Source organism: Mytilus trossulus, chromosome 2 (assembly GCF_036588685.1).
Source record: "Mytilus trossulus isolate FHL-02 chromosome 2, PNRI_Mtr1.1.1.hap1, whole genome shotgun sequence".
Taxonomy (NCBI): domain Eukaryota; kingdom Metazoa; phylum Mollusca; class Bivalvia; order Mytilida; family Mytilidae; genus Mytilus; species Mytilus trossulus.
The window spans coordinates 73,372,496-73,395,436 of record NC_086374.1 but is presented as its reverse complement, the minus strand read 5'-3'; the positions used below and the strand labels follow the sequence as shown (position 1 = coordinate 73,395,436).

The 22,941-nt window shown below is 31.1% G+C and overlaps 1 protein-coding gene and 1 long non-coding RNA gene across 2 annotated transcripts; one reads left to right on the top strand and one right to left on the bottom strand.

Moving 5' to 3' along the window:
* The first annotated feature begins 967 nt into the window (after positions 1–967).
* LOC134705392 (uncharacterized) lies at positions 968–4,099 on the top strand. Its single transcript, XR_010105551.1, has 3 exons — positions 968–1,042; positions 2,248–2,292; positions 3,917–4,099. It is a non-coding gene; the product is annotated as an uncharacterized LOC134705392 (long non-coding RNA).
* Positions 4,100–6,588: 2,489 nt separating this feature from the next.
* On the bottom strand, positions 6,589–21,735 carry LOC134707971 (tyramine beta-hydroxylase-like). The gene is made up of 9 exons (XM_063568162.1): positions 21,294–21,735; positions 18,095–18,296; positions 13,790–13,922; positions 13,416–13,514; positions 11,948–12,127; positions 11,053–11,219; positions 9,419–9,662; positions 7,957–8,053; positions 6,589–7,448 (listed from the first exon to the last, which is right to left on the bottom strand). The coding sequence occupies exons 1-9, from the start codon at positions 21,311–21,313 to the stop codon at positions 6,881–6,883; spliced, it is 1,710 nt and encodes a 569-aa protein (XP_063424232.1). The 5' UTR covers positions 21,314–21,735; the 3' UTR covers positions 6,589–6,880.
* Between the last annotated feature and the right edge of the window lie 1,206 nt (positions 21,736–22,941).

The window sequence follows — 22,941 nt, the reverse complement described above, 5'->3', positions numbered from 1 at the left end:
ATAAAGAAGAACAGCAAATGGTGTAACCAAGTGTGTGTAGGGATTTGTCTCATAGACTACTACATACTATAGGAAAAAGGGAAAAAAAGATAAATAGCGCAATTACCCAGAGAAAAAAGACAGACACCGCATCGACCAAATGATATTGAAATAAAAAACGAACTGTTGAAAAAAAGTAAGACTAGTGGACCATGAGTTAAAAAAAAACACGCTACACAGAAAAGAAAATATCGAGTAACGTGTACCCTGCTACTGAATAGGAGAGTAACTCTAATGTTGTATGTTCTCTTTTAATCATTATCCTTTAATCCACAACCAGATGTGTCTAAATATTATACTATTAACGACATAACACAACAAAAATTGAAATCAAAAGATATTTTTCTTGTTTATATAGTTAAATGTCTGTCAAGATATTGGCCGTTTTTTTGTTTGATCAGACAATTAATTAGAAAATCTATATCATGATAATTTAATCTGTAAATTTTCTTACTTCTCAGAGGGCTTGAAATCAAAGAAGTGGGACCCTAAAAAGGTAATATAATTAAAGAATAGACATTTCTGTTTCCAAAAAGTCATAATTTAGCCTGCAGGTAGGGTGATTCATTAAAGTTTAAAATTGTTGGCTTGGTCACTCAACTAATAGTAGTTAAAATGGAGTGCAGCCGTGGATCTTAGTTCAAACTATCTTGCGTTGGTAGCTGTAAGACTAAAAGTTCTTATATGAACCTATACAGAAATCTCATAACTCCATGTTTTAACAATTTAGCTAAATAATATAGTATACAGTATTTTAATACTAATGGAAAAGTTTCTGCTCCATATCAACTTTTTACCAAGTCAGAAATATGACAGTTGTTTTCAATTTGTTGATGTTTTCGAGCTTTAGATTTTGCCATTTGATTACGGACTTTCCATTTTCAATTTTCCTGTGAATTTGTATTTAATTTATGATTTTACTTTTTGTAGAATACAAATTTAGAAGAGGATGTTTATGATCCAAAAGATTTGACATACGAACACCTCACTGCTTTTCATACAGGTAAAATCGCTTTTCATACAGGTAAAATCGTTTTTCATACATGTTAACTAATAAAATTAACGGTACCATTTTTCTTAAACCGTAGCAAACTAAATAAACTCATCAATAAACTCGTCATAGATACCAGGATTACAAATTTGTATTTACGCCAGACGTGCGTTTTATCTACAAAAAGACTCATAAGTGACGCTTAAAAAATTCAAAAAAGTTAAAAAGGCGAAGTAAAGTACGAAGTTGAAGAGTACTGAGGACCAAAATTCCTAAAAGTTTTTGCCAAATACAGCTAGGGTAATTTATCCTGAGGTGGAAAAGCCATTAAAACATTAATAAGTTTTGTAAACAGTTAATTTATAAATATGACCATATCAATGATTATTGATGTCAGCACATACATGATCTTTAACACAATTATTTTTAAACGGATAATTTTTGGCGATTTTCATTTATACATTTGTATATAATGACAATCACTATTATTATGGGAAGAAGGCAGAATTCCAAGTGAAAACTATCGATCCTCCTCGGACAACTGACAACCTCAATCAAATGATAGAAAACCAAATACACTTATATTTGATAAAGACGGAAGGTAGTGGAATACCAACTACCTTCCGTTGTCAACATGCATTGTTGACAATGTAATGGAATTTGATGCGACTGTCATACAAGTGAGAGGTTTAGGTAGCTATAAAATCAGGTTCAATCCACCATTTTCTACATTAGAAAATGTCTGTACCAAGTCAGGAATATGACAGTTGTTATCCATTCGTTTGATGTGTTTGGACTTTTGATTTTGCCTTTTGATTTTGGACTTTCCTTTTTGAATTTTCCTCGGAGTTCAGTATTTTTGTGTTTTTACTTTTTATATATACAGTAGCTATACACAAAAACATGTGTGTTGGTGACCATAGTGGTACCTCATACAGTTGGCTAGCTGTTGTTGTATTGAAAATCGGAATATTACAACGCAGCTTCATACAGGATTATTTAGATTGTTCTTCGTGATTAAAAACATGTCTATTACAAAGAAATGATTTTCAATGTAATGTATATTGCAGGATAACATACGTTTTATAAACAAACAAAGAATTATTGTAACCGTAACAGACGACCTGAGCAAAATCTAGTTTCAAACTTTACAAAATTTTAAGGAACTCTTTTTTCATGGTCTTCTTTTTTTATTCCTAAATTTTGAATTTGTATAGATGCAGTTTTTGTGCATGAAATGGAAATGATGACCAAGAATCAAGGTACGTTCCAATATTGCATACTACAAGTAAAATATCAGTTAATACTAACACAAATCATCAATAATATTAGTTTCAACTAATTAAAAAAAAATCATTATTCTGTTCACATTTGTATATGATTAAAAAAAAAGGGGGGATGTGATATGATTAATTATAATGGAACAAACATCCAACTGAGTCAAGAAAACCACATGTGAATGTCACTAATGACAAAAACCCATACCGTTTAGGCAGTTATAAATGTGAAATAATCCAAACAAACAAAACAAACTAAACAATTAAGGAAAACCTAACATGACAGACAATAACGGACAACCAATGAAATACAGGTTCTTGACTTCACTTAATATAGAGTCTTGTGGGTAAAATGTCTGCGAGCCCTTACGCTTCTAACAGGCACAGTAGAATAACAGCACAACATAATGACACTAAAAAGCGATTAAAAAAGCTTTTCTTAAGAGATCAACACGAAGCACGCAAAAAAACAAACAAACATATACACAAAATACCAAAGCACACATCACGCGACGAGTACCATTATATTATGAATTGTGGATCTTTTATGTTTGAAAGAAAGCAATTTTTACTTACATACTGCTGGTCTTACCCTAATATCTATAAGTTTTATCAACTGTTTAATTCATGTAATATTGTGATATTAGAAAAACTATGTAAATTTATCAAAGTTTTAAATGTGAAAGTCAGTCCTCCAAGTTAATTTCATTGTATTGTTCACACATGCTTGTAAAAATTGAACCTTATAGTTATATTTATGTATGTTCTCTATGACTATGTAATTGTAGTTTTATGAGAAAAAGTATTCGTATTCGTATTCGCGCAGTTTCCCGAAAGCTAGCTCAAAACAAATAAAAATAAACAAATGAACAATTATCCCTGACTAAAGTATCAATCAGTATACACACATCGGATTAAGTGAAGAGAAACCATGAACATTCCAAAATCATGACCTTGTTAAATGCCAACACATAGAATGCAGTCTTTGTCTCGAAATAGAAATGTTTAAAATTGTATAGCATGTAATGCAAAACTTGTCGAGAATCTCTTTTCTGTTTTGCGAATATATATAATTTTAAAATAAAAAAATAAAATCCGCACATATTTCCTCCATACTGTTGCATATCATTTTCAACATACAAATAAGAAAATCGAATATGGCCTCTGAACGTTGTAAAATGACTAGTTCGGATACTTTTGTCTGCTTTGTGGTCCGGTTGTCTCTTTGACATATTCCCCATTACCATTCTCAATTCTATTACTCTATGTGCATCAACAGGCTAAACCCTCACCTGCTGTTTAGGAATCTCTTGTCACTCAGTTTCATAATCATATTCAAAATTTGTGGTCAAGAACTTGACAAAGACATTAATATAACCAGATGGACAATAATGGGCAAAGTTTATTTGTAGCATAAAGTTAATAAACCGTATAGCAAATTGTATTCACTGAGGCGGGTTGACGGTGAAACTATACAACGAATCTGGCATTGAGCAATTTTTAATTTTTTAAATTATATCTTTTATATTTTTTACCTTTTGAAAGTGTTTGATATTATTCGCTCATTTTATATTAACATGGATATAAGTGTTTTTCGTTCTTTACATAGGAAAAGACAACGGAATAACTGATGAAAAATCGGGAACAGTAAATAAAATAAAAGAAGAAGATAAAAGGAAAACAAACCCGCCGGAAAAAGAAATTACAGAAAAGTAACTAGGAGAACTACTGTTTTATTTAGAAGGGGTTAACGCACGAGTATGTCTTTTCAATTGTGACGTGGTTATTATAACATTTCAAGGAAACTATAGATAAATAAATTAAGTTTCGCTTATACACTTCACATAATTTTAAAGTTCTGCTTTATGGGTGTCTATAAAATACAACAAAAATGCGCTTCACCTGGAACAAGAACTGCTAACACTTCCAGGTCTCCTTTTGCTATTTTTTTTGTTGATTCTTGTTTGCTTTTCATAGGTATTGATTTTGCTGATTTTTTTTATGGCCCCGCCACTAAGTGGTCGGGGACATATAGTTTTACCCTTGTCCGAAATTTCCCTAGTTCTGAAATTCCGAAATTCCGTAACTCCGTCATTCCGCAACACACCATTTTACGCATTTTTTTCACGTATTCAGATATTCCTTATTCAATTTTAGATATTGGGCTGATCTATGAATGTAAGTTCGGTTCATTCTCATTTATCCAACTTTTTAAAATTTTAGGTTGTAAAGGTAAAAAAAAAAGTTGGATAGATGAGATCAAAAGTTATCAAGAACAAAGGGTTTTCAATTGGATTTTAGGTGAAAAATAAGACTGAAAATTAGGCTACCCGGATTAAATTTTCTGTAGTATTATTTAGCGTAGCATGTTAAAATGTGCAACTGACATTAAGTTAATGTAACTTTAATCATTTGAAAGTATTTTGAAGATTTGTCAATGCTTTTTTTTGTGTAATAGATACTCTTCATTTGTTTTTTCTGTTCTTATGACCAAATGATCCATTTGGGACAAAATATAAGTTGAATACGTTTTACTATATAAAAACTGAACAGAACAAAATTCAAACACCATACATCTATACTATTAAACGTTCTATAGCTATAGGTATACCAGAGGTCAATAAAATTTCTGCAGCAGTATCTTAAGTGTTGTTGTTATAAGACTCTCTACATTATAAATTTATGTATAGTAATAAATGTTCATAATATACAGATAAACGCTTACATTATTGAAATTAATAGAAAAAAAATGAGATTTTTTTGGGGAAAAAGTAGGAGCTGGGCTAGAAATTGATAAGGGAACTAAGAATTGATAGTAAAAAGCAAATACACTTTATTTTGCGGAGTTATAAAATACTGGCACCGAAATATCAATAGCACACCGTGACTAAATGAATGTTCAGTAGATTCATTTTTTTTTAAAATCATTGACATAAAAATATTACTGATTTGTAGGTTTCTTCTGTATAATTGATGAAACATTTATTCATTATTGGCATTATTTAATGAATACAAAGTTTTATTAAAAAATAAAATGTAACAAGTTTACTATCGCCTATTTTTATATAATATTTTGCAGATAATATAAAAACATACAATTCACTGTTAAATTTTAGAAAAACACCTTATTATTACTAAACAAACAACCCAATAATTAACAAAAATAAAAAGTTGGCTAAATCAGAATGCCTTATTTTAAAAAGTTGGATAAATGAGAAGACACCGTAAGTTCTTCATGATGAGTTACAGATCAAGTTTAAGTTTCGTTTTGCTCCACTAATTTTTGGCAAAATTACGGGCTTTTGGATAAATTGTTGAAAATCATAGTTATACAGACTTTTTTTTTCTAAATGCTTTCAGATATTGCGCTAATATTTGGTTTGTGAGTTACTCATGATGAATTACACATCCATATTAAGTTTCGTTCCGCTTGGCTAATTTATGCTGTAATTTCGAGCTTTGGACTTTGATAAATTTTTGTAAATCACAGTTAAACGGACCTTTTTTCTAAATGCTTTCAGATATTGGGCTGATTTTTGGTATTTGAGCTAACAATGAGGAGTTACAGATCAAGTTTAAGTTTCATTCTGCTCCGCTTACTTCTTCTTAAATTAAGGGTTTACAACTTTGAAAATGGTTGAAAATGACAGTTATACTGACATTTTTCTATATGCCTCCAGATTTTGAGGTGATTTTTTTATATGCGAGAATACCATCATGTTTGTGTCCACATGTGTTATTGAAATTGCAGATTTTTCAACTTTTGCAGACGGGACCATTCGTGTCGCTTTGACACATCTACTAGTTTGTTTTTTTATATAATAATAAGGTGATGTGTAATGAATGTCAATAGACAACTATCCACCAAATTTAAATGAAGTGGATGTAAGCAAGTATAGGCGAACGTACGACATCCAACAATGAGAAAGACACCATACAGTATAGTCGGCTATAAAAAGCTCCGACATGAAAAATATGAAACAAGTCAATTGTGTTTGTCTGTTTTTATTTAACAGTTTTATTGCTCCGCTGTATGTTTACCCAATTTACGAAACTGGGTTTAAAAATACAAGGTTTTACCGAATACAGGTAAGGTAAATCAAACTTGTGATAGTTATGTTGTTGTCTGCTGATCATGACGAGATTGTGAAGTTTCTATGCGAACCAAAGAAATTCCTGTTTTTTGTTTTTTGTTATGATAGTTGACGTGTTTCCCTTGGTTTTAATTTGAAACCAGGATTTGTTTTCTCTCAATCGATATATGACTTTTGAATAGCGGTATACTACTGTTTCCCTTATTTATTATGTTTCATAATACTATTTACAAGAACTAAAGTCTATCAAATGATTGTATTTAACTAGCTGCGAAACATCAATAGCTGTATATATATAACCATTTATGTATGTGATAAACATGATAACTCTGTTTACATTAACGTATTTGATAAACACGATTAACATTAATTAATGCGATTAACATGATAACTGTGTTTACATTGATTTATGTGATTAATATGATATCTGTGTTTACATTGATTTATGTGATTAACATTATAACAGCGTTTACATTGATTTACGTGATGAACATGACAATACAACCAAAAATTACTACAAAGTAAAATTGAAAAATATTGATAGATTTCGCTGTGTTTGGTTGGTATAAAAGAGGTTCATGTTTAGGTGAACACGATTCAATTCCCTTATAGAAATCTGTAACACTGGAGTCACGAAACCTTTTTAATCTGTACTTCATGTATTTTCCTACATCTCCGTCCATGCATGGATGCATATTAATGATTGTTAGATGATCTTTACATTTCTCTAAACAGGTATCATTTGTAGAACAATGATCTTTCACAGCATTTCTCATTTCAGTAAATTCAGGATTTGATAAATTTGTAAATTTTGCTGTTTCGCAACCTCTGACGATCGGAGCTATAAGTTCACATACTGGAATGCTTTTCCATGATATGCAAAATTTCCGTTTCACATTCTTTGCAGGATAAAATGTTAAAAACCCAAAGCACATTTCGTCATTTGTACCTTGTCCGAAGTAGGTATAATTTAGTTTAGATGTTGTTTTAAACACACATGTGGTTTTTAGTTCATCTCCCGGTTGTATTTCGATTGGGCTGCTAAAACTACAATATAAAGCTCTTTTTACTGTTATTTTGTCACCGGTCTGTTGTAATTCAACCTTTTAAAAGACTTTTCTACTTTTGATCCTTTAATTTCGTTGTTCATTGACTCATTTAGCAATAATATGGTGACCATCAATCTTTCTATAAAGGGACACTTGTTGTGGTAAAGTGATAATTGAAGGTTTTAGAATTACTTAACCTGCATCCAAATGACTTTCTTCGAATTGAATAATAATAAGCATTTAGGAATATTTTTATTGCAGCTTAAAAATCATAACCCTTATTCCTTTTTTTCCTTACAAATCCCTGGTTGAATGTGACATTTTTTTCTCGATTTCTAAGGGAAATAATACTTGTACTTATTGATATTCCGGAAAGCAAGGAAGCAAACACTCTATACCATAAAAAGAAACAATTTCTCGACAACGTAAAATGACAACAATTAAAAACAATTAAAAATATGACAGCTAAAAAAACAAGATGAAAAATAAGAGACGACAATATTTACCTATGCATGATTGGTTTATCATAATTAAAATTGTCTTCGTTTGTAATATCTTGAATTTTTCTGCCATCACGGATCAACTCTATCTTCTGTTTTCTACCTGTGAATACAACAACATTATGTTGCCTTACTTCATAATAGAAGCATATTCCTAATTAGTCTTTTATACTCGTCTCTAACAAACGCATACTTCGATTCCCATCTGGGATGAAACAATTTTCGGCTCTCCCTTGACATCATTTGCGTATATGGTCTCGAGGAAACGATGATAGTCCGTCTGAAGGGGACGATAAATGGTTGACCCGTGTTCAGAGAGTCATATTTCTTGCACGTTAAAGACACCCTGGTAGATTTCGAAAAAGAGCAGGCTAATGCCGCTACAAGGCAGCACTCGCACCCGCAAAGTGGTTTAACTAGCTATAAAACCAGGTTCAATCCACCATTTTTTACATAAGAAAATGCCTGTACCAATTAAGGAATATGACAATTGTAATTATCCATTCGTTTGATGAGTTTGATCTTTTGATTTTGGCATTTGATTGGGACTGTCCTTTTTGAATTTTCCTCGGAGTTCAGTATTTTTGTGGTTTTACTTTTTAATATCAGTTGCAGAACTTGTTTCCCAATCCACTATAAATAAATATGTTTAAACTAACACACGTATACTTCAGCCCTGGTAACATCGATCAGTTTATATACTTATCACCAAATGTGTGTGTACTTACAGGAGCAATATGGCGGTTGGTTAAAGGGGAGCATGGTCTGTTTAATCTTCCAGTGCACCTGAGATTAACCATGGTTTTCGGTTGGAGTCGTATTGTTCATTCTTAAGTTATCTTTGTTGTGTTTTATAGACTTTGTTTTTAGTTAAAAAAACAAATCACTATTTGCTTTGACATGGTCAGTCTCATACTGAAACTCTATAGTCTTGTTTTTTTCCTTAATGGAACCCGAAATATCTCAATGTATACAACAACACATCTACCATAACTTTCCGAAGAGATGATAATTTTGATATACTTAAAAATTTCTTGTGAATGTCTAAATAAAAAGAAATGTCTCTATTGGAAAATATCGTAATAGGATAAATAAGCAAGAGAAAAAAAATCCTTGAAAAGACAATTTAAAAAAAAGCACAGTGGAAGTTTTTGTTATTATCATCATCATTAAACACACCAAAAGATTCTTGTTATCATGTTTACGTAAACTTTTATAAATTTATATGATTTTTAAACATTTATAATCACGTTAAACGTCTCTCGGTTAAGTATACTAACTAAATAAATAAATATATATATAGAAAAGTTGGATGAATTGATAAATTTTGGCAATATTAATAACGATAACAATATTTCTGATTTAACCATTATACCTTGTATTTACATGATCAATGTTAAATCGGTAATGCACATCTAAATATGAATGATATATAAAAACATAAACAATCTTCAACAACAAAACTCACCCAAATAATGCATATGATTTAATGCGGCAGAAACATAAATGGGACCTTTGAACCTTTCTTTGCTACATAGTTTAGAGCATGTTCCAACAACTTCAACATCCGATCTTCCTGGTGGCAATGTGAAACTACTACTGCCAATCATCAAAACTCCAGCATCGTTTGGTCTTAGTTTACTTGTATAATAAAGCGTAAGACCGGAGCTGTCGACATAACTATCTTTCAACTCTGGGTTATTCCAATGAGCCTAAAACAAAGGGCTGGTGTGTCCATCTTTCTCCGATATTATTTTCTCTTCCAAATTTCATACATTCTCTGATAATTAAGTTTTGGATGTAATTGTTTTCTGATTGTCTATTTTTTTTTTATCTATCAGCTCATATAAACATGACGCCATCAAACTTTTATTCTTAACTTACTCATTAATAATGTAATTTAGAATTGACTGTAATGGTTTTCTGTCTGTTCAAAAAACATCTTTTAAATAACCTGCTTACGTAATTTCGAATAGACAGAAAAACATATTACAGTCATTTCTTCAGAAAATATGAAATATCGGTGGTGAAATAGGAACATTACTCATCTTAGCTGATGAATATACAAACAAGTGTGCTTGCTCTATAATATTTAATTAATTGTGTGCAAATTTAACAACTTTTACAAATCAAGCAAAAAATATTTGTTTTCTTCTATAATTTATAGAATAATTGAGTGATAACGAGCTAAGAAAGATAATTTCCCTCAGACCGTTTTTTGGTTTTTGTCTGAATAAATATTGTATCTACAATATTATTTGGCAACGGTTTATCATTTGAAGTGTAAAACGGAAGAAAAAAAACAAGCCGACCAGAATGTATATATTTCTAGTTAAAAAAAACTTGAATTGTGGCAAAACTTTTAGGAATTTTGTCATCAATGCTCTTCAACTTCGTACTTTACTTGGCCTTTTTAACTTTTTGGGAATCGAGCGTCACTGATGAGTCTTTCGCAGATGAAACGCGCGTCGGTCGTATATACAAAATTTAGTCCTGGTATCTATGATGAGTTTATATAAAACAAAGCAATTTGTTCAATCAGAATAAAGTAAATTTTCTGTATTGATTTTTATCTTTTATGAAACCTTTGTTATGACAGGCAGCAGATCACATGAGTATCCCGATTCGAAATCGGCGGAGTTATCCGAATCCCGAGCATTGAATAAAGAATATCGGCAGGCAAATGAAATCTGGATTACTAGTATATATTTTTTGGTTGGAATCGTACCTAGATTTGACCTCCCCACTGTTTGTATATTTCATTAAATTCTTGTATTGATACGAATTCCGCCTTGAATTTCAGATCAGGGTAATCAGTGTTGTAATATATATCAAAAGGCTAGAGTTATAAAAATCTATTCATCAATGGTATCCCTTTAAGAAAAAAACCTTTATATCACATTCAGTAATTTGGAATTCATATTGATTCGATCAAACATAGTCTTCTTTCATTCATAAATAAATGCAAATATTTTCATGTATACCAAGATAGTTATTCCTTACCAACGGTTGCGCACGTTTATATCTTTTCAAACTATTTTTATGTTATTCAAACTCTTTAAGTGCACACTATGCAGCAGATCCATCAAAACATATACTTACCTGAAGTAACACACGTTTATATCCCTTCATACCAATTCTATATCCAAACTCTTTTGGAGCACATTGGCCAGCATTTCCCACAGTCCATGTATCTATGATGTCACTGCAGCCTTTTGCACCCATCTGACATAACTTAGGATTATTTGGTTCAATCTTTCTGACGTAATCTATATGAATATATTTCAAAGTTTTTGCATAAAATTGTCGAACCATATAAAGAGGTAACTGAATGCATCTTTTTAATTGGCAGTTAAAACAGTTTCGTCTTCTTAAGTATAAGATGATAAAAATCGATAGCATAAAACTGATTAAAAGTAATTTTGATTTTATGAATGAAAAAAAAAATCATTTAAACTGTCTTCAATACGAAATAGATGTGACAACGCATAGTATTTTTAAAACACAAACAAGAATGCGGTATATGAACATGAATATCTTCGCTGTCCTGTCTGCAGCAGGGTTCATGTGAAGGGTTCATTCTTGAGGGCACCGATTGGAATGTACAAAAATGCAACAGTAATTAATTCTAGTGATAGGAGATAATTTTGGATGCATTGTAAAATTCTATTTTGAAGGGATATAGTCACAACTTTTCCGGCTGAATGAGAAGTACGGAATGATTATTTGGAATCCTACTTTAGATCGCTTTTCGCTATGATTCAATTACAATCGTATTGCTGAGAAATATATACATCTTTTTGACTTGTGGAAAATTGTCTCATTTTAGTCATACCAAATCTCCTTGTTTTTATACCATAAAAATATTTGAGTTATTTTACACACCAAAACATCACAACTTGGTTGGTTTTACCAGTATTTTCACTACTAACCACACCAAAAGGAGTTATTTTACCTGAATATACACACCCAAACAACACCAGAAGAGTTATTTTACCTGTATCTGCACACCCAAACAACAACATATGATGCATGACATAATTGTTTACAATGTAAGGTACACTGGCAATCATGTGGAAGTCTCCATCGGTTGGTAAATCAAAAATAGTACACATGTAGTTTGTCTCTGTGTTGGGTACCTTCGTCTCGGACATTCGAATTGTAATATTCATTACATCTAAAAAAAAATTAAAAAAAATTAGAAAATTTGGTAGCAGTTAAACTAGCATTAAAGCTTTCTGTGTATTTAAAAGAACCAACAATTATGCCATAGGGTTGCTGTCTCATAGTCGTAAATTCCACAATTCTAAGAATGCTTCAAAATATTGATCTATTCAAGCTTTAAAGGTTGATAAACATGTACTCAGGAAAACGTATAGAGACACACAAAAGTCTCTTCTTTTTTTTTCGAAAAACTAAGGATTTTTTTATCCCAGGCATAAATTACCCCAGCCGTATTTAACACAACTTTTTGGAATTTCGGATCCTCAATGCTCTTCAATTTTGTACTCGTTTGGCTTTATAAATATTTTGATTTGAGTGTCACTGATGAGTCTTATGTAGACGAAACGCGCGTCTGGCGTTCTAAATTGTAATCTTGATACCTATTTACACTACTGGGTCGATGCCACTGCTGGTGGACGTTTCGTCACCGAGGGTATCACCAGCCCAGTAATCAACACTTCGGTGTTGACATGAATATCAAAATGTGGTCATTTTTATAACTTTCCTGATTGCAAAATTTTAAATGTTTCGAAAAACTAAGGATTTTCTTATCCCAGGCATAGATTACCTTAGCCGTATCTGGCACAACTTTTTTGAATTTTGGATCCTCAATGCTCTTCAATTTTGTACTTGTTTGGATTTATATTTTTTTTGATTTTGAGCGTCACTGACGAGTCTTATGTAGACGAAACGCGCGTCTGGAGTACTAAATTGTAATCCTGGTACCTTTGATAATTATTTCCTTGCTGTAATTGAATTTGTAAGAAAAATTAAATTTGAATTTTGAGCTTTCAGTAGTTGCGTGCTTTTTATTTTATTGTTATCATAACTGAGGTTTTATAAAATTATTTATGATGAATTCGGTAACCTATATAGTTCTGACTATATATGTACATGTAAGTATGAGGATTACACTTGATAAAAGTCACCTAAAGGTCAACTTACGATGTAAGACAACAATTAAAGACAAGTGTCTTTAAGTATTCAGAAGTTGTAAATACGTTTCACATAAACTATCGTTGGACTTATTCACAGGAGGACAACATTTATTTACATATTGCTTGAGAGAACATCTCGACTTATATTTTTGATAAATGGGGTTTTACTTTGGTTTTTGTTGAGTTCTGTTTTAATGAAATGTTGTTACCATCGTCTAGTGAATTCAATAGCCGAAGTATAAAAAAAATGAAAGGAGTTGGTTTTTTACAGGATGAAGACATCTATGCTAAGATTATACTAACTTTCATCATGCATGGCAGCACATTTAAGTTCGTCAATATCACAGTCAACCCATGTATTTTGTTTCTTGCATTTCTCACTTTCCCAAGGATCACAAACACCTGTTTTAAATAGAATACACTTGGTGTTTGTTAATATTTTAATTTCATTATCTAAATTGTCTCGTTCTTTAATGAATCATATTAAATTAAAAAACAAATTAAAAAGAGTATGATTTTCGGTAAATTACCACAAATTAATCAATGTATATTCTAATATTGAATGCGCCATTAAGTATGTGACGAGGGTTTAGACATCAAAATGAAAAATCATTTATAAAATGCTGTATGTTTTTAGACCCTTTTAAAATACTACATATACTACTTGGAGAACCAACCTGGGTGTGTTATTTTATTTTGACTTTGTGGAATAGTCTCTCGTGTCCAAACACAATCAGGGTCACCCAGTTCTTCTCCGTTACTTATTCCGTCCTTGTCAGAATCAAGCTGGCATAAAGATTTATTCCATTTCTGCAAATGTTATGAATCAGATTTATATAAAACAAGAACTATCTTTAAAAAAGATATCCGACGTATTTATATTTTAGTATATGTTTAAAACTATCATTTCGATAACCTTAAGAAGCACAATGACTTAATGATGCAGGACCTCTTTAATAAAATCTCCATCTGAATGTAACTACAACAAATTCTTTACTAAGTCTGGTTATATTAAGGCATTAATATATAAGAATATTGTGATGACACCTAAAATTTTTATTTGTAAAAAAATCTAGTGCAAATAAAAAGAAACAAATATACATTTACTACTGTTTACATTAAACTTAAATCATGGTTAACAAAGCTAGAAACTATTGGTAGTATAACTGGTATCTTTCTGTTTACATTCACCTAAACCCCGCGGAAATCTCACATGCGTAGGTGCGATCTAAAATTCATGTACGTTCGTACAACAAAGTTTACATTAAAAATTATATAATTGTCCCGAATAAACAACTGTAATGGATGCAAAGAGCTATTGGAGAAACAATTATTTTAATGGAAATTTTAAATATAAATCTTTGTAAGATCTAGTTCAAATATTTATAGTTTTTCACTTGCTTTCCATCATGATATAATTTTCGAGACGTTTTTTCAAACACAACCAAATCACCCATCAAGACAGCAGTTTGTCCAATCACAGAATGGATTTTCGAGCATGCGTAGTCTGTTGCCATAGTGAAGCGTCCTTAAGTTCAAAGTGCACAAACCGAAATTATACCGACTACGTCGGAAAAAATATTAAGTTGTATGATTTCCAGTGAGACAACTATCCATTAGAAATCAAAGGGCGTGGGTGTTAACACCAACATGTCACTGGGAGTCCTTGAAATATTAGAATACATAAACAGTATGGATAACTATCAAAAACGACTTGTTATGAAGGTTTCTGAGAGCATATATTGAAATAAAACATGTTTGACAAGATCTCTACTTTATGACTGTTATAAATTTGAGATCATGTAGTTAATAACATTTGCAAATGGAATGTCATACAAACATGCACATGATATCCGAGAATCGATGTGTATTATAATTCATGCTTCGCAAATATAGATTTTACCCGAAAACTGCTGCATTAAAGTGTGTAGTATGACAATTACAATCAAAACCAAGGAGTAAATAAAGACTCATAAAACCAAAAGACATTTACATCAACAGTTATAAATAATAAATAAGAAACGACACAAACTCCACTAAAAACCGAGAGTGAAATCAAGTGCTCCGGAAGAGTAAGTATATTGTACACAAAAAATAAAGAGTTTTACATCATCGCAATTGTTTACTTGATAGCAGCTATTTTTATATCAAAATAAAAAAAAAAATGCATTAACAAATGCTCGCCTTATTTTGTAAAAGTTATATATTGTTATCGTTGAATCCAATGTTTTATATTGTATATGAACTGACGGATTGATGTCAAAAATCCTGTGGCAAATTTTATATGCATATCAGGAGAATACTTTTTGATATATTGAAACAATAAAAAAATAATCAAGATATGGTATAGAGTTGGCACGATGTTTTATGAGGCTTTTAATGAAAGGAATAGGTTCAGTAAGACCCCCTTTTGGTTCCAAAATATAGCAGTTGTATAAAATTGTTTAAATGTAAACGTTTTGTTATTTTTTGGAAGGTATAATGCCTCTGCTACATTTTTATGGGTATATTTTGGCATTACAATGCAAATATATCGGGTACTTGCATCATTAACTCATGCTAAATTTCTGAAATCTTCACAATTTCAGCATTTTAGTTAAATTTTTGACGGTTTCCGTCTTAAATGAAAGTGGCCGCATTCGTGTTCATTCTTGATATTGAAATGTAAGTTGTGTTTAATGATAAAACATAACATATATAAAGGTCGAGAATGAACGTGGATGCAGCCACTTTCATTTTTGACAAACAAATATGAAAAGTGACAGTTTTTGATAGATTTTTCATATTTAAGCTTGAATCGGAGCGTTTTAATGAGTGAATCAGTTAAAATCTTTCACAAAAAATAATTGAATCAATTGAAATAGACATTTAAGTGTTTTAAAGTGTTCAAAATCTTTCGTCAGATAAACTTGAAATTTGAGACCAAATCCGGCCCTTACCGGACCTACTCCTTTATGGGCTGTGTGTACTCTTTTTTTTAGAAAAGGAATCTAGTTTCTAAATATCTGGGAAATATTTCTGAAATTGATTCATGCAAAAATGTTGAAAGCTTGGGTAACGTTAAGGAGGTTCAGTAAAATAAGCAACCCATTAAAGGTTCTGGAGCTTCCCGAGATCCCACTACCCCCATCCAACTGGTGTTTGGGTGGGATTCTGACGCTCAGTTTTTATTTTTTCTATGTTTTGTGTACTGTATTTTCGTCACTTTTTTCATGCCAAGGCATTGTCGGTTTGTTTTCGTCTGATGAGTTTGAAAAGTCAGAATGTGAATATATATGTTCAAACTCTTTTAGGGGATTTTTTAGTAGCAATAAACAAAAAAACTATGTCAATTGGACATGCTTTGATACTATATCCGTCTTTGAATTTTTACTAGATAATATTTTTGTTTGCTTAGGAGATTCCGTATATCGTCAGGTTATCGGAATTCCAATGGGGACTAAATGTGCACCACTTATTGTGGACCTGTTTTTGTATTGCTATGAGTTACAATTTATGACAAAATCAGAAAAGACCCATCGAAACAACATCTGATACACAAATTTAATAATACTTTTAGATATTTGGATGATATTTTAGCTCTCAACAATGACGACTTCAGTATGTATACTAAAGAAATGTATCCTGTTGGACTTACTTTAAATAAAGCTAAAACTAACAATGACTACTGCCCTTTCCTCGATCTTGATTTATATATCATTAACGGAAAGCTTTATACTAAAATTTTTGATAAAAGAGATGATTTCTCATTTCCTATCGTTAATTATCCATGTTTATATGGTGACGTTCCCTTGTCACCATCTTACGGTGTTTATATATCCCAACTTGTACAATTCGCACGTGAAAGTAACAATGTTTTAGATTTTAACGAGAGAAATTTATGTATTTCTGAAAAATTATTACATCATTGTTTTCGATATCAGAAACTAGCCAAAAAAATTACTAAATTTTATCATCGATATAAGGACATCATTCGTAAATATAGCTCAAAATGCAGACTTCTTATACGTTCAGGTATTTCACATTCAATATTTTATGGAAATATTCTTTACAAAGCACAAAAAATGTCAGTATTCACCTCAGAAGCTAACAAGACCTTGAAAAAGACTTATTAAGAAGGGATATATTTACGAAACTGTTGTCAGGTCTTTAAAGATTGCATATTTTGGCGTTAATATTGATTCACCTAAAGGGTCTTTGCATGGAAACTAAACACATTTCTTATTAATAAACCAGTTGCTTGCATGACACGGGTTATGTTCTTCTCATATATGTTATGATGGTATGATACTAAACCCCTCACGGGGAAGATTGTGCCTGATATTCATATGATGAAGACATATTTTTTCAATCAGTTTAATTGAAGTCTGGAGCTGGATGTTATTTATGTATTATTGTCATTTTGTTTATTTTCTTTGGTGACATCTTCTGACATCAGACTCGGACTTCTCTTGAACTGAATTTTAATATGCGTATTGTTGTGCGTTTACTTTTCTACATTGGCTAGAGGTATATGGGTAGAGTTGAAATCTCACAAACATGTTTAACACCCCTGCATTTTTGCGCCTGTCCCTAGGAAGGAACCTCTGGCCTTTGTTAGTCCTGCATTATTTTAACTGTAAGTTTCTTGTGAACAATTTGGAGTTTAGTAGGGCGTTCATGTCCATTCGTTTTTGATGCGTTTTTTTTGTTTGTTTTTGCCATGTGATTATGGACTTTTCAAATTGATTTTCCTCTGAGTTCAGTATTTTTGTGATTTTACTTTTCACTGAACTAGTATATATTTGTTTAGGGGCAAGCTGAAGGACACCTCCGAGTGCGGGAATTTCTCGTTGCATTGAAGTCTGTTGGTTACCTTCTGCTGTTGTCTGCTCTATGGTCGGGTTGTTGTCTCTTTGGCACATTCCCCATTTCCATTCTCAATTTTATCTTTATGATAACATCGCAAAAAAGTTCATAAATAGTTGATATTCTACACCAACCTTTCCAAGTCGAAGGAAATCTTTTCCGAAATCGTTCAATGGCCCTTCGCCTCTGTCTGCTCTATGTCCAACGCCATGCCATATATAATTAGGTTTACATGGATGTGGTAACTTATCTCCATTAGGAATCACATCTTGAAACCTTGGGAAGCTTACTGCTAAATGACTCACGGTACTAAGAACACATATTTTAATGAAGAACCTATAATCAAAACCAAACTTATTTTCAGCAAAATTAAAGTGAATTGTGCTGACATGAATTGTCATTGATATGATTATATATAAAAATTTACTGTTAACAAATTTTTGAATTTTTTGAAATACTAAGGCTGTTCTATCTCAGGCATAGATTACCTTAGCTGTATTTGGGAAAACATTTAGGAAGTTTGGTCCTCAATGCTCTTCAACTTCGTACTTTATTTGGCCTTTTTAAGTTTTTTGGAGTCGAGCGTCACTGATGAGTCTTTTGTAGACGAAACGCGCGTCTGGGGTATATACTAAATTTAGTCCTGGTATCTATGATGAGTTTATTGGTAAAGTTATAAACAAATTATATACCAGGAGAAAAATTGTGTAAGTTACACGCGTTTTACATCATTAACGCTCGAAACCAAATAAAAAAATGATAAGTTACATTTGAGCTCGAAGTTGAGGAGCATTGAGGACGTAAAATTTCAAAACACTTTGTTTGGGTAATTTCATAAATTATCAGTGCAGATGAAACAAATCGATTTTAAGTTTTAATCATTCAAAATATACTGAAAGCAAATGTAACAATAATCACAGAAAGGCAGCAGTTAATACTATACAATCTAAGTTACACATGTGATGGTAATGAAGCACTCAACAATACGAACATTTAATTGAGCAAAATTTAAAGCAATGTGAGTGAAAAGCTTTCCTGAGTCAAACCAAAACGACCAAAGAACAAAACATTATTGACACATAAGATTAACCCCACCAAAAAAAACCATCAAAAACCAAGCTAGAAATAGTTCTTAAAATAAAAACAATAAAAACCAACAACAAAATACAAGGAAAATTTGACGAACACATTACGGATACAACAAATTCCTAAAATAAATACATTAATGTGTATTATAAAAGAGTTTATAGATAATGTTAATTTAATTCAGCTGACTATAATTTCTTCAATTTCTGTTAGGCAACTAAGATTCGAAACCATAATAATAGTATGTTTAAATACTATACATATCGACAAGGCTACGGGGCGCCGAATGGGACTCTTGTGGTTTTGTACAAAATTCAATTCTGTCATAACAAAATCATTTTTGTCTTACAAAACTATGTGCTACAGACTTGTTTTGTGAGAACTTCAATTTTGTGATGACAAAATTCATTTGTGTAGACAAAATTCATTTTTGTCATGACAAAATTCATTTTTGTCATGACAAAATCATTTTTGTAGACAAAATTCATATTTGTCATGACAAAAGTCAATTTTGTCTTAAAGGTATGCAAATATAAACATATTTGCATACAAAATTGACTTTTGTTACCTGATATGGAAATTAAATCACAAAAGTCAATTGTGTACGGTAAGATTCAATTTTGTGAGACAAAATTGACTTTTGTGAAACAAAATTAACTTTTGTGAGACTAAATTGACTTTTGTGATACTAAATTGACTTTTATGAGACAAAATTGACTTTTGTGAGACAAAATTGACTTTTGTGAGACAAAATTGACTTTTGTGAGACAAAATTGACTTTTGTGAGACAAAATTCAATTTTGTCATTTTTGTTGAGACAAAATTCAATTTTGTCATTTTTGTTGAGACAAAATTCAATTTTGTCATTTTTGTTGAGACAAAAGTAAATTTTGTTAATTTTGTTGAGACAAAAGTCAATTTTGTAAATTTTGTTGAGACAAAAGTCAATTTTGTTAATTTTGTTGAGACAAAAGTCAATTTTGTCAATTTTGTTGAGACAAAAGTCAATTTTGTCAATTTTGTTGAGACAAAAGTCAATTTTGTGACGACAAAATTCATTTTTGTGATGACAAAATTCAATTTTGTAACAACAAAATTGACTTTTATGAGACAAAATTGACTTTCGTGAGACAAAATTGACTTTCTCGAGACAAAAATCAATTTTGTTGAGACAAAATTCAATTTTGTTGAGACAAAATTCAATTTTGTTAATTTTGTTGAGACAAAATTCAATTTTGTTAATTTTGTTGAGACAAAATTCAATTTTGTCAATTTTGTTGAGACAAAATTCAATTTTGTCAATTTTGTTGAGACAAAATTCAATTTTGTCAATTTTGTTGAGACAAAATTCAATTTTGTTAATTTTGTTGAGACAAAATTAAATTTTGTCAATTTTGTTGAGACAAAAGTCAATTTTGTCAATTTTGTCTCACAAAAGTCAATTTTGTGTAACAAAAGTCAATTTTGTGTAACAAAAGTCAATTTTGTGTAACAAAAGTCAATTTTGTGTAACAAAAGTCAATTTTGTGTAACAAAAGTCAATTTTGTGTAACAAAAGTAATTTTTGTGTAACAAAAGTCAATTTTGTGTAACAAAAGTCGATTTTGTATGCAAATTAGTTCACAGAAACCAAACTTAAATAATTTAAATACAAAATTGACTTTTGTCGCTCAATTTTCAAATTAGGTAACAAAAATCAAGTCTGTGTAACAAAAATGAATTTTGTCATGACAAAAGTGACTTTTGTCCGCTGATAGATAATTTTGTATGACAAAATTTCTAATTTGTAGTATGATACAAATTTTGTTAAACTGAACTCATTTTTGTTGAACAAAAGTCACTTTTGTCCGTACAAAATTGAATTTTGAGTACAAAACCACAAGAGTCCCATTCGGCGCCCCGTAAAGGCTACATAATTCACAAATTCACTAAAGTAACTTAATTAATTATGATAAGAAGAGGTAGTTAGAATTTTATTTCCAGAGAATATGAAATCTACAACAATTTTCTGTCCCTTATTTTACCGTTGAACAATTTCATTCGTGACCAGTTATCAACTACTATATCGTCGTCGTTTTGCCATTTTCACCGACAATCCAAACTACAAATAACTTGGTGCCCGGAAGAGTAAAAATGTTGCTGATGTTTATCAAGCTGTGCTGTGTTGTGCATCAAGTTGGCGACGTTAATATTTCAAAGATAAAACCATTCATAACCATTGTGATAATTATTATAATAAACACTTACCAATATAATACGTTGTCCATAATGCATTGAGTATAACCAAATAGTTGGCAGTTTACACTTCATAAATCAACAACCGGAAATATATCAGTTTTATATTATTTGTCCAACTTAATTAAAAGTTATATGTTCAACCCATAAACGAAGTATCCTAATAATCATATTTATAATAATGTCAAAAGAAAAGGAAGCGGCTGATTATACATGAGTAGGCAATTACTTGTTGTGTCCTACTTTAGGGAAGATACTGTTCCAATTTTTAACTTGTTTCCTTTCATGTGAATCTATAAAACACGTTTTGCCTAATGTGACTAATTATGACACAGTTAAATGATAATACGAAGACTTATACATACAAATCATCACAGTCATAGTATACTATCAAATGCACTGAAGCCTACACTTTCGAATTCACTTGAAAGAGACATTTGGTAAATTAATTAGCAAGAGAAAGAAAAATAAAGTCTAAAGAACAAATTCATGTGTATTTTTCGTCAAAGATTTTCATCCAAAACATTAATTCACCATTTTCCACATACGGAAATGTCTGTACCTTCAAAGGAAGATGACAGTTGTCTTTTGATGTATTTGAGCTTTTATTTTTGCCAATTTATCAGAGACTTTCCGATTTGAATTTCCTTGGATTTAGGTATGTTTGTTATTTTACTTTTTATTATTTTAGTACTATTCTTTGGTGTTCCAAGAATTTTTCGAAGAATGACTAACATTGTAAACTAATACCGATAATTAATATTTACTTATCATCAATGTTATAATATACATGCATTAAATAATAGATAATTGATATAATGTTTGTGTAATAAACTTGTACATTGACGGGGTGGTGTGGTAGAGATATCCTCCTACATGAATAAAGACAGCCATGACGCAATAATAAGTCACTTTTTTGATAGAGGTAAAATGTCAATGGGTTAGTTATTTCCAGTGTTTTGGATTTTATATCTGAACATATACCGTTTTATAATTTCAAATCAAATAAAGATGGAAACAAATGTATATGAGATAACTAAGATATATAAGATAAGGTCAGATATTAATAAGGGTACTCCCAAAACAATCAGATTGCTTATATGATTTTAACACATGTATATGAAATAAAACAAATGAGCAATAACTACAACATGGTAGATAGTTTGTCTAGTGCCGTGTGTAGACAGAATAGTGCCTCCCGGTGATTAAGAAATATGCCTTTATAAATTCCAAGATAATTTAGTATGTGTTCGGGTAAAAACTTCTCTATGCTGATTACCTAAGAAAAATTTATTCAAATTCATTTTTTAATTATTCAGCTGCATTCACTATTTAGAAAGATGCGAGGTGCTCCCTTGGTATACCAATGTCATTTGTTTTGATCTACGTTTTTTCCCCCAATTTTTTTTTAGTAATTTGGGGTTATTAATGACGTCTAGCTCTTGGTGTCTAAAACCGAACAGTTTCAACATTTTCATGATTCATGTAACATATCTGTTTTTCCTTAATTAATTTTTGTACATCAAAGTTTTCTCGTTTGAATTGATTTACATGTCATTTCGGGGCCTTTTATAGTTGAATGTGAGGTATGGGCTTTACTCATTGTTGAAGGCCTTACGGTGACCTATTATGTTATTTCCTGTGTCATTTTGTCTCTTAA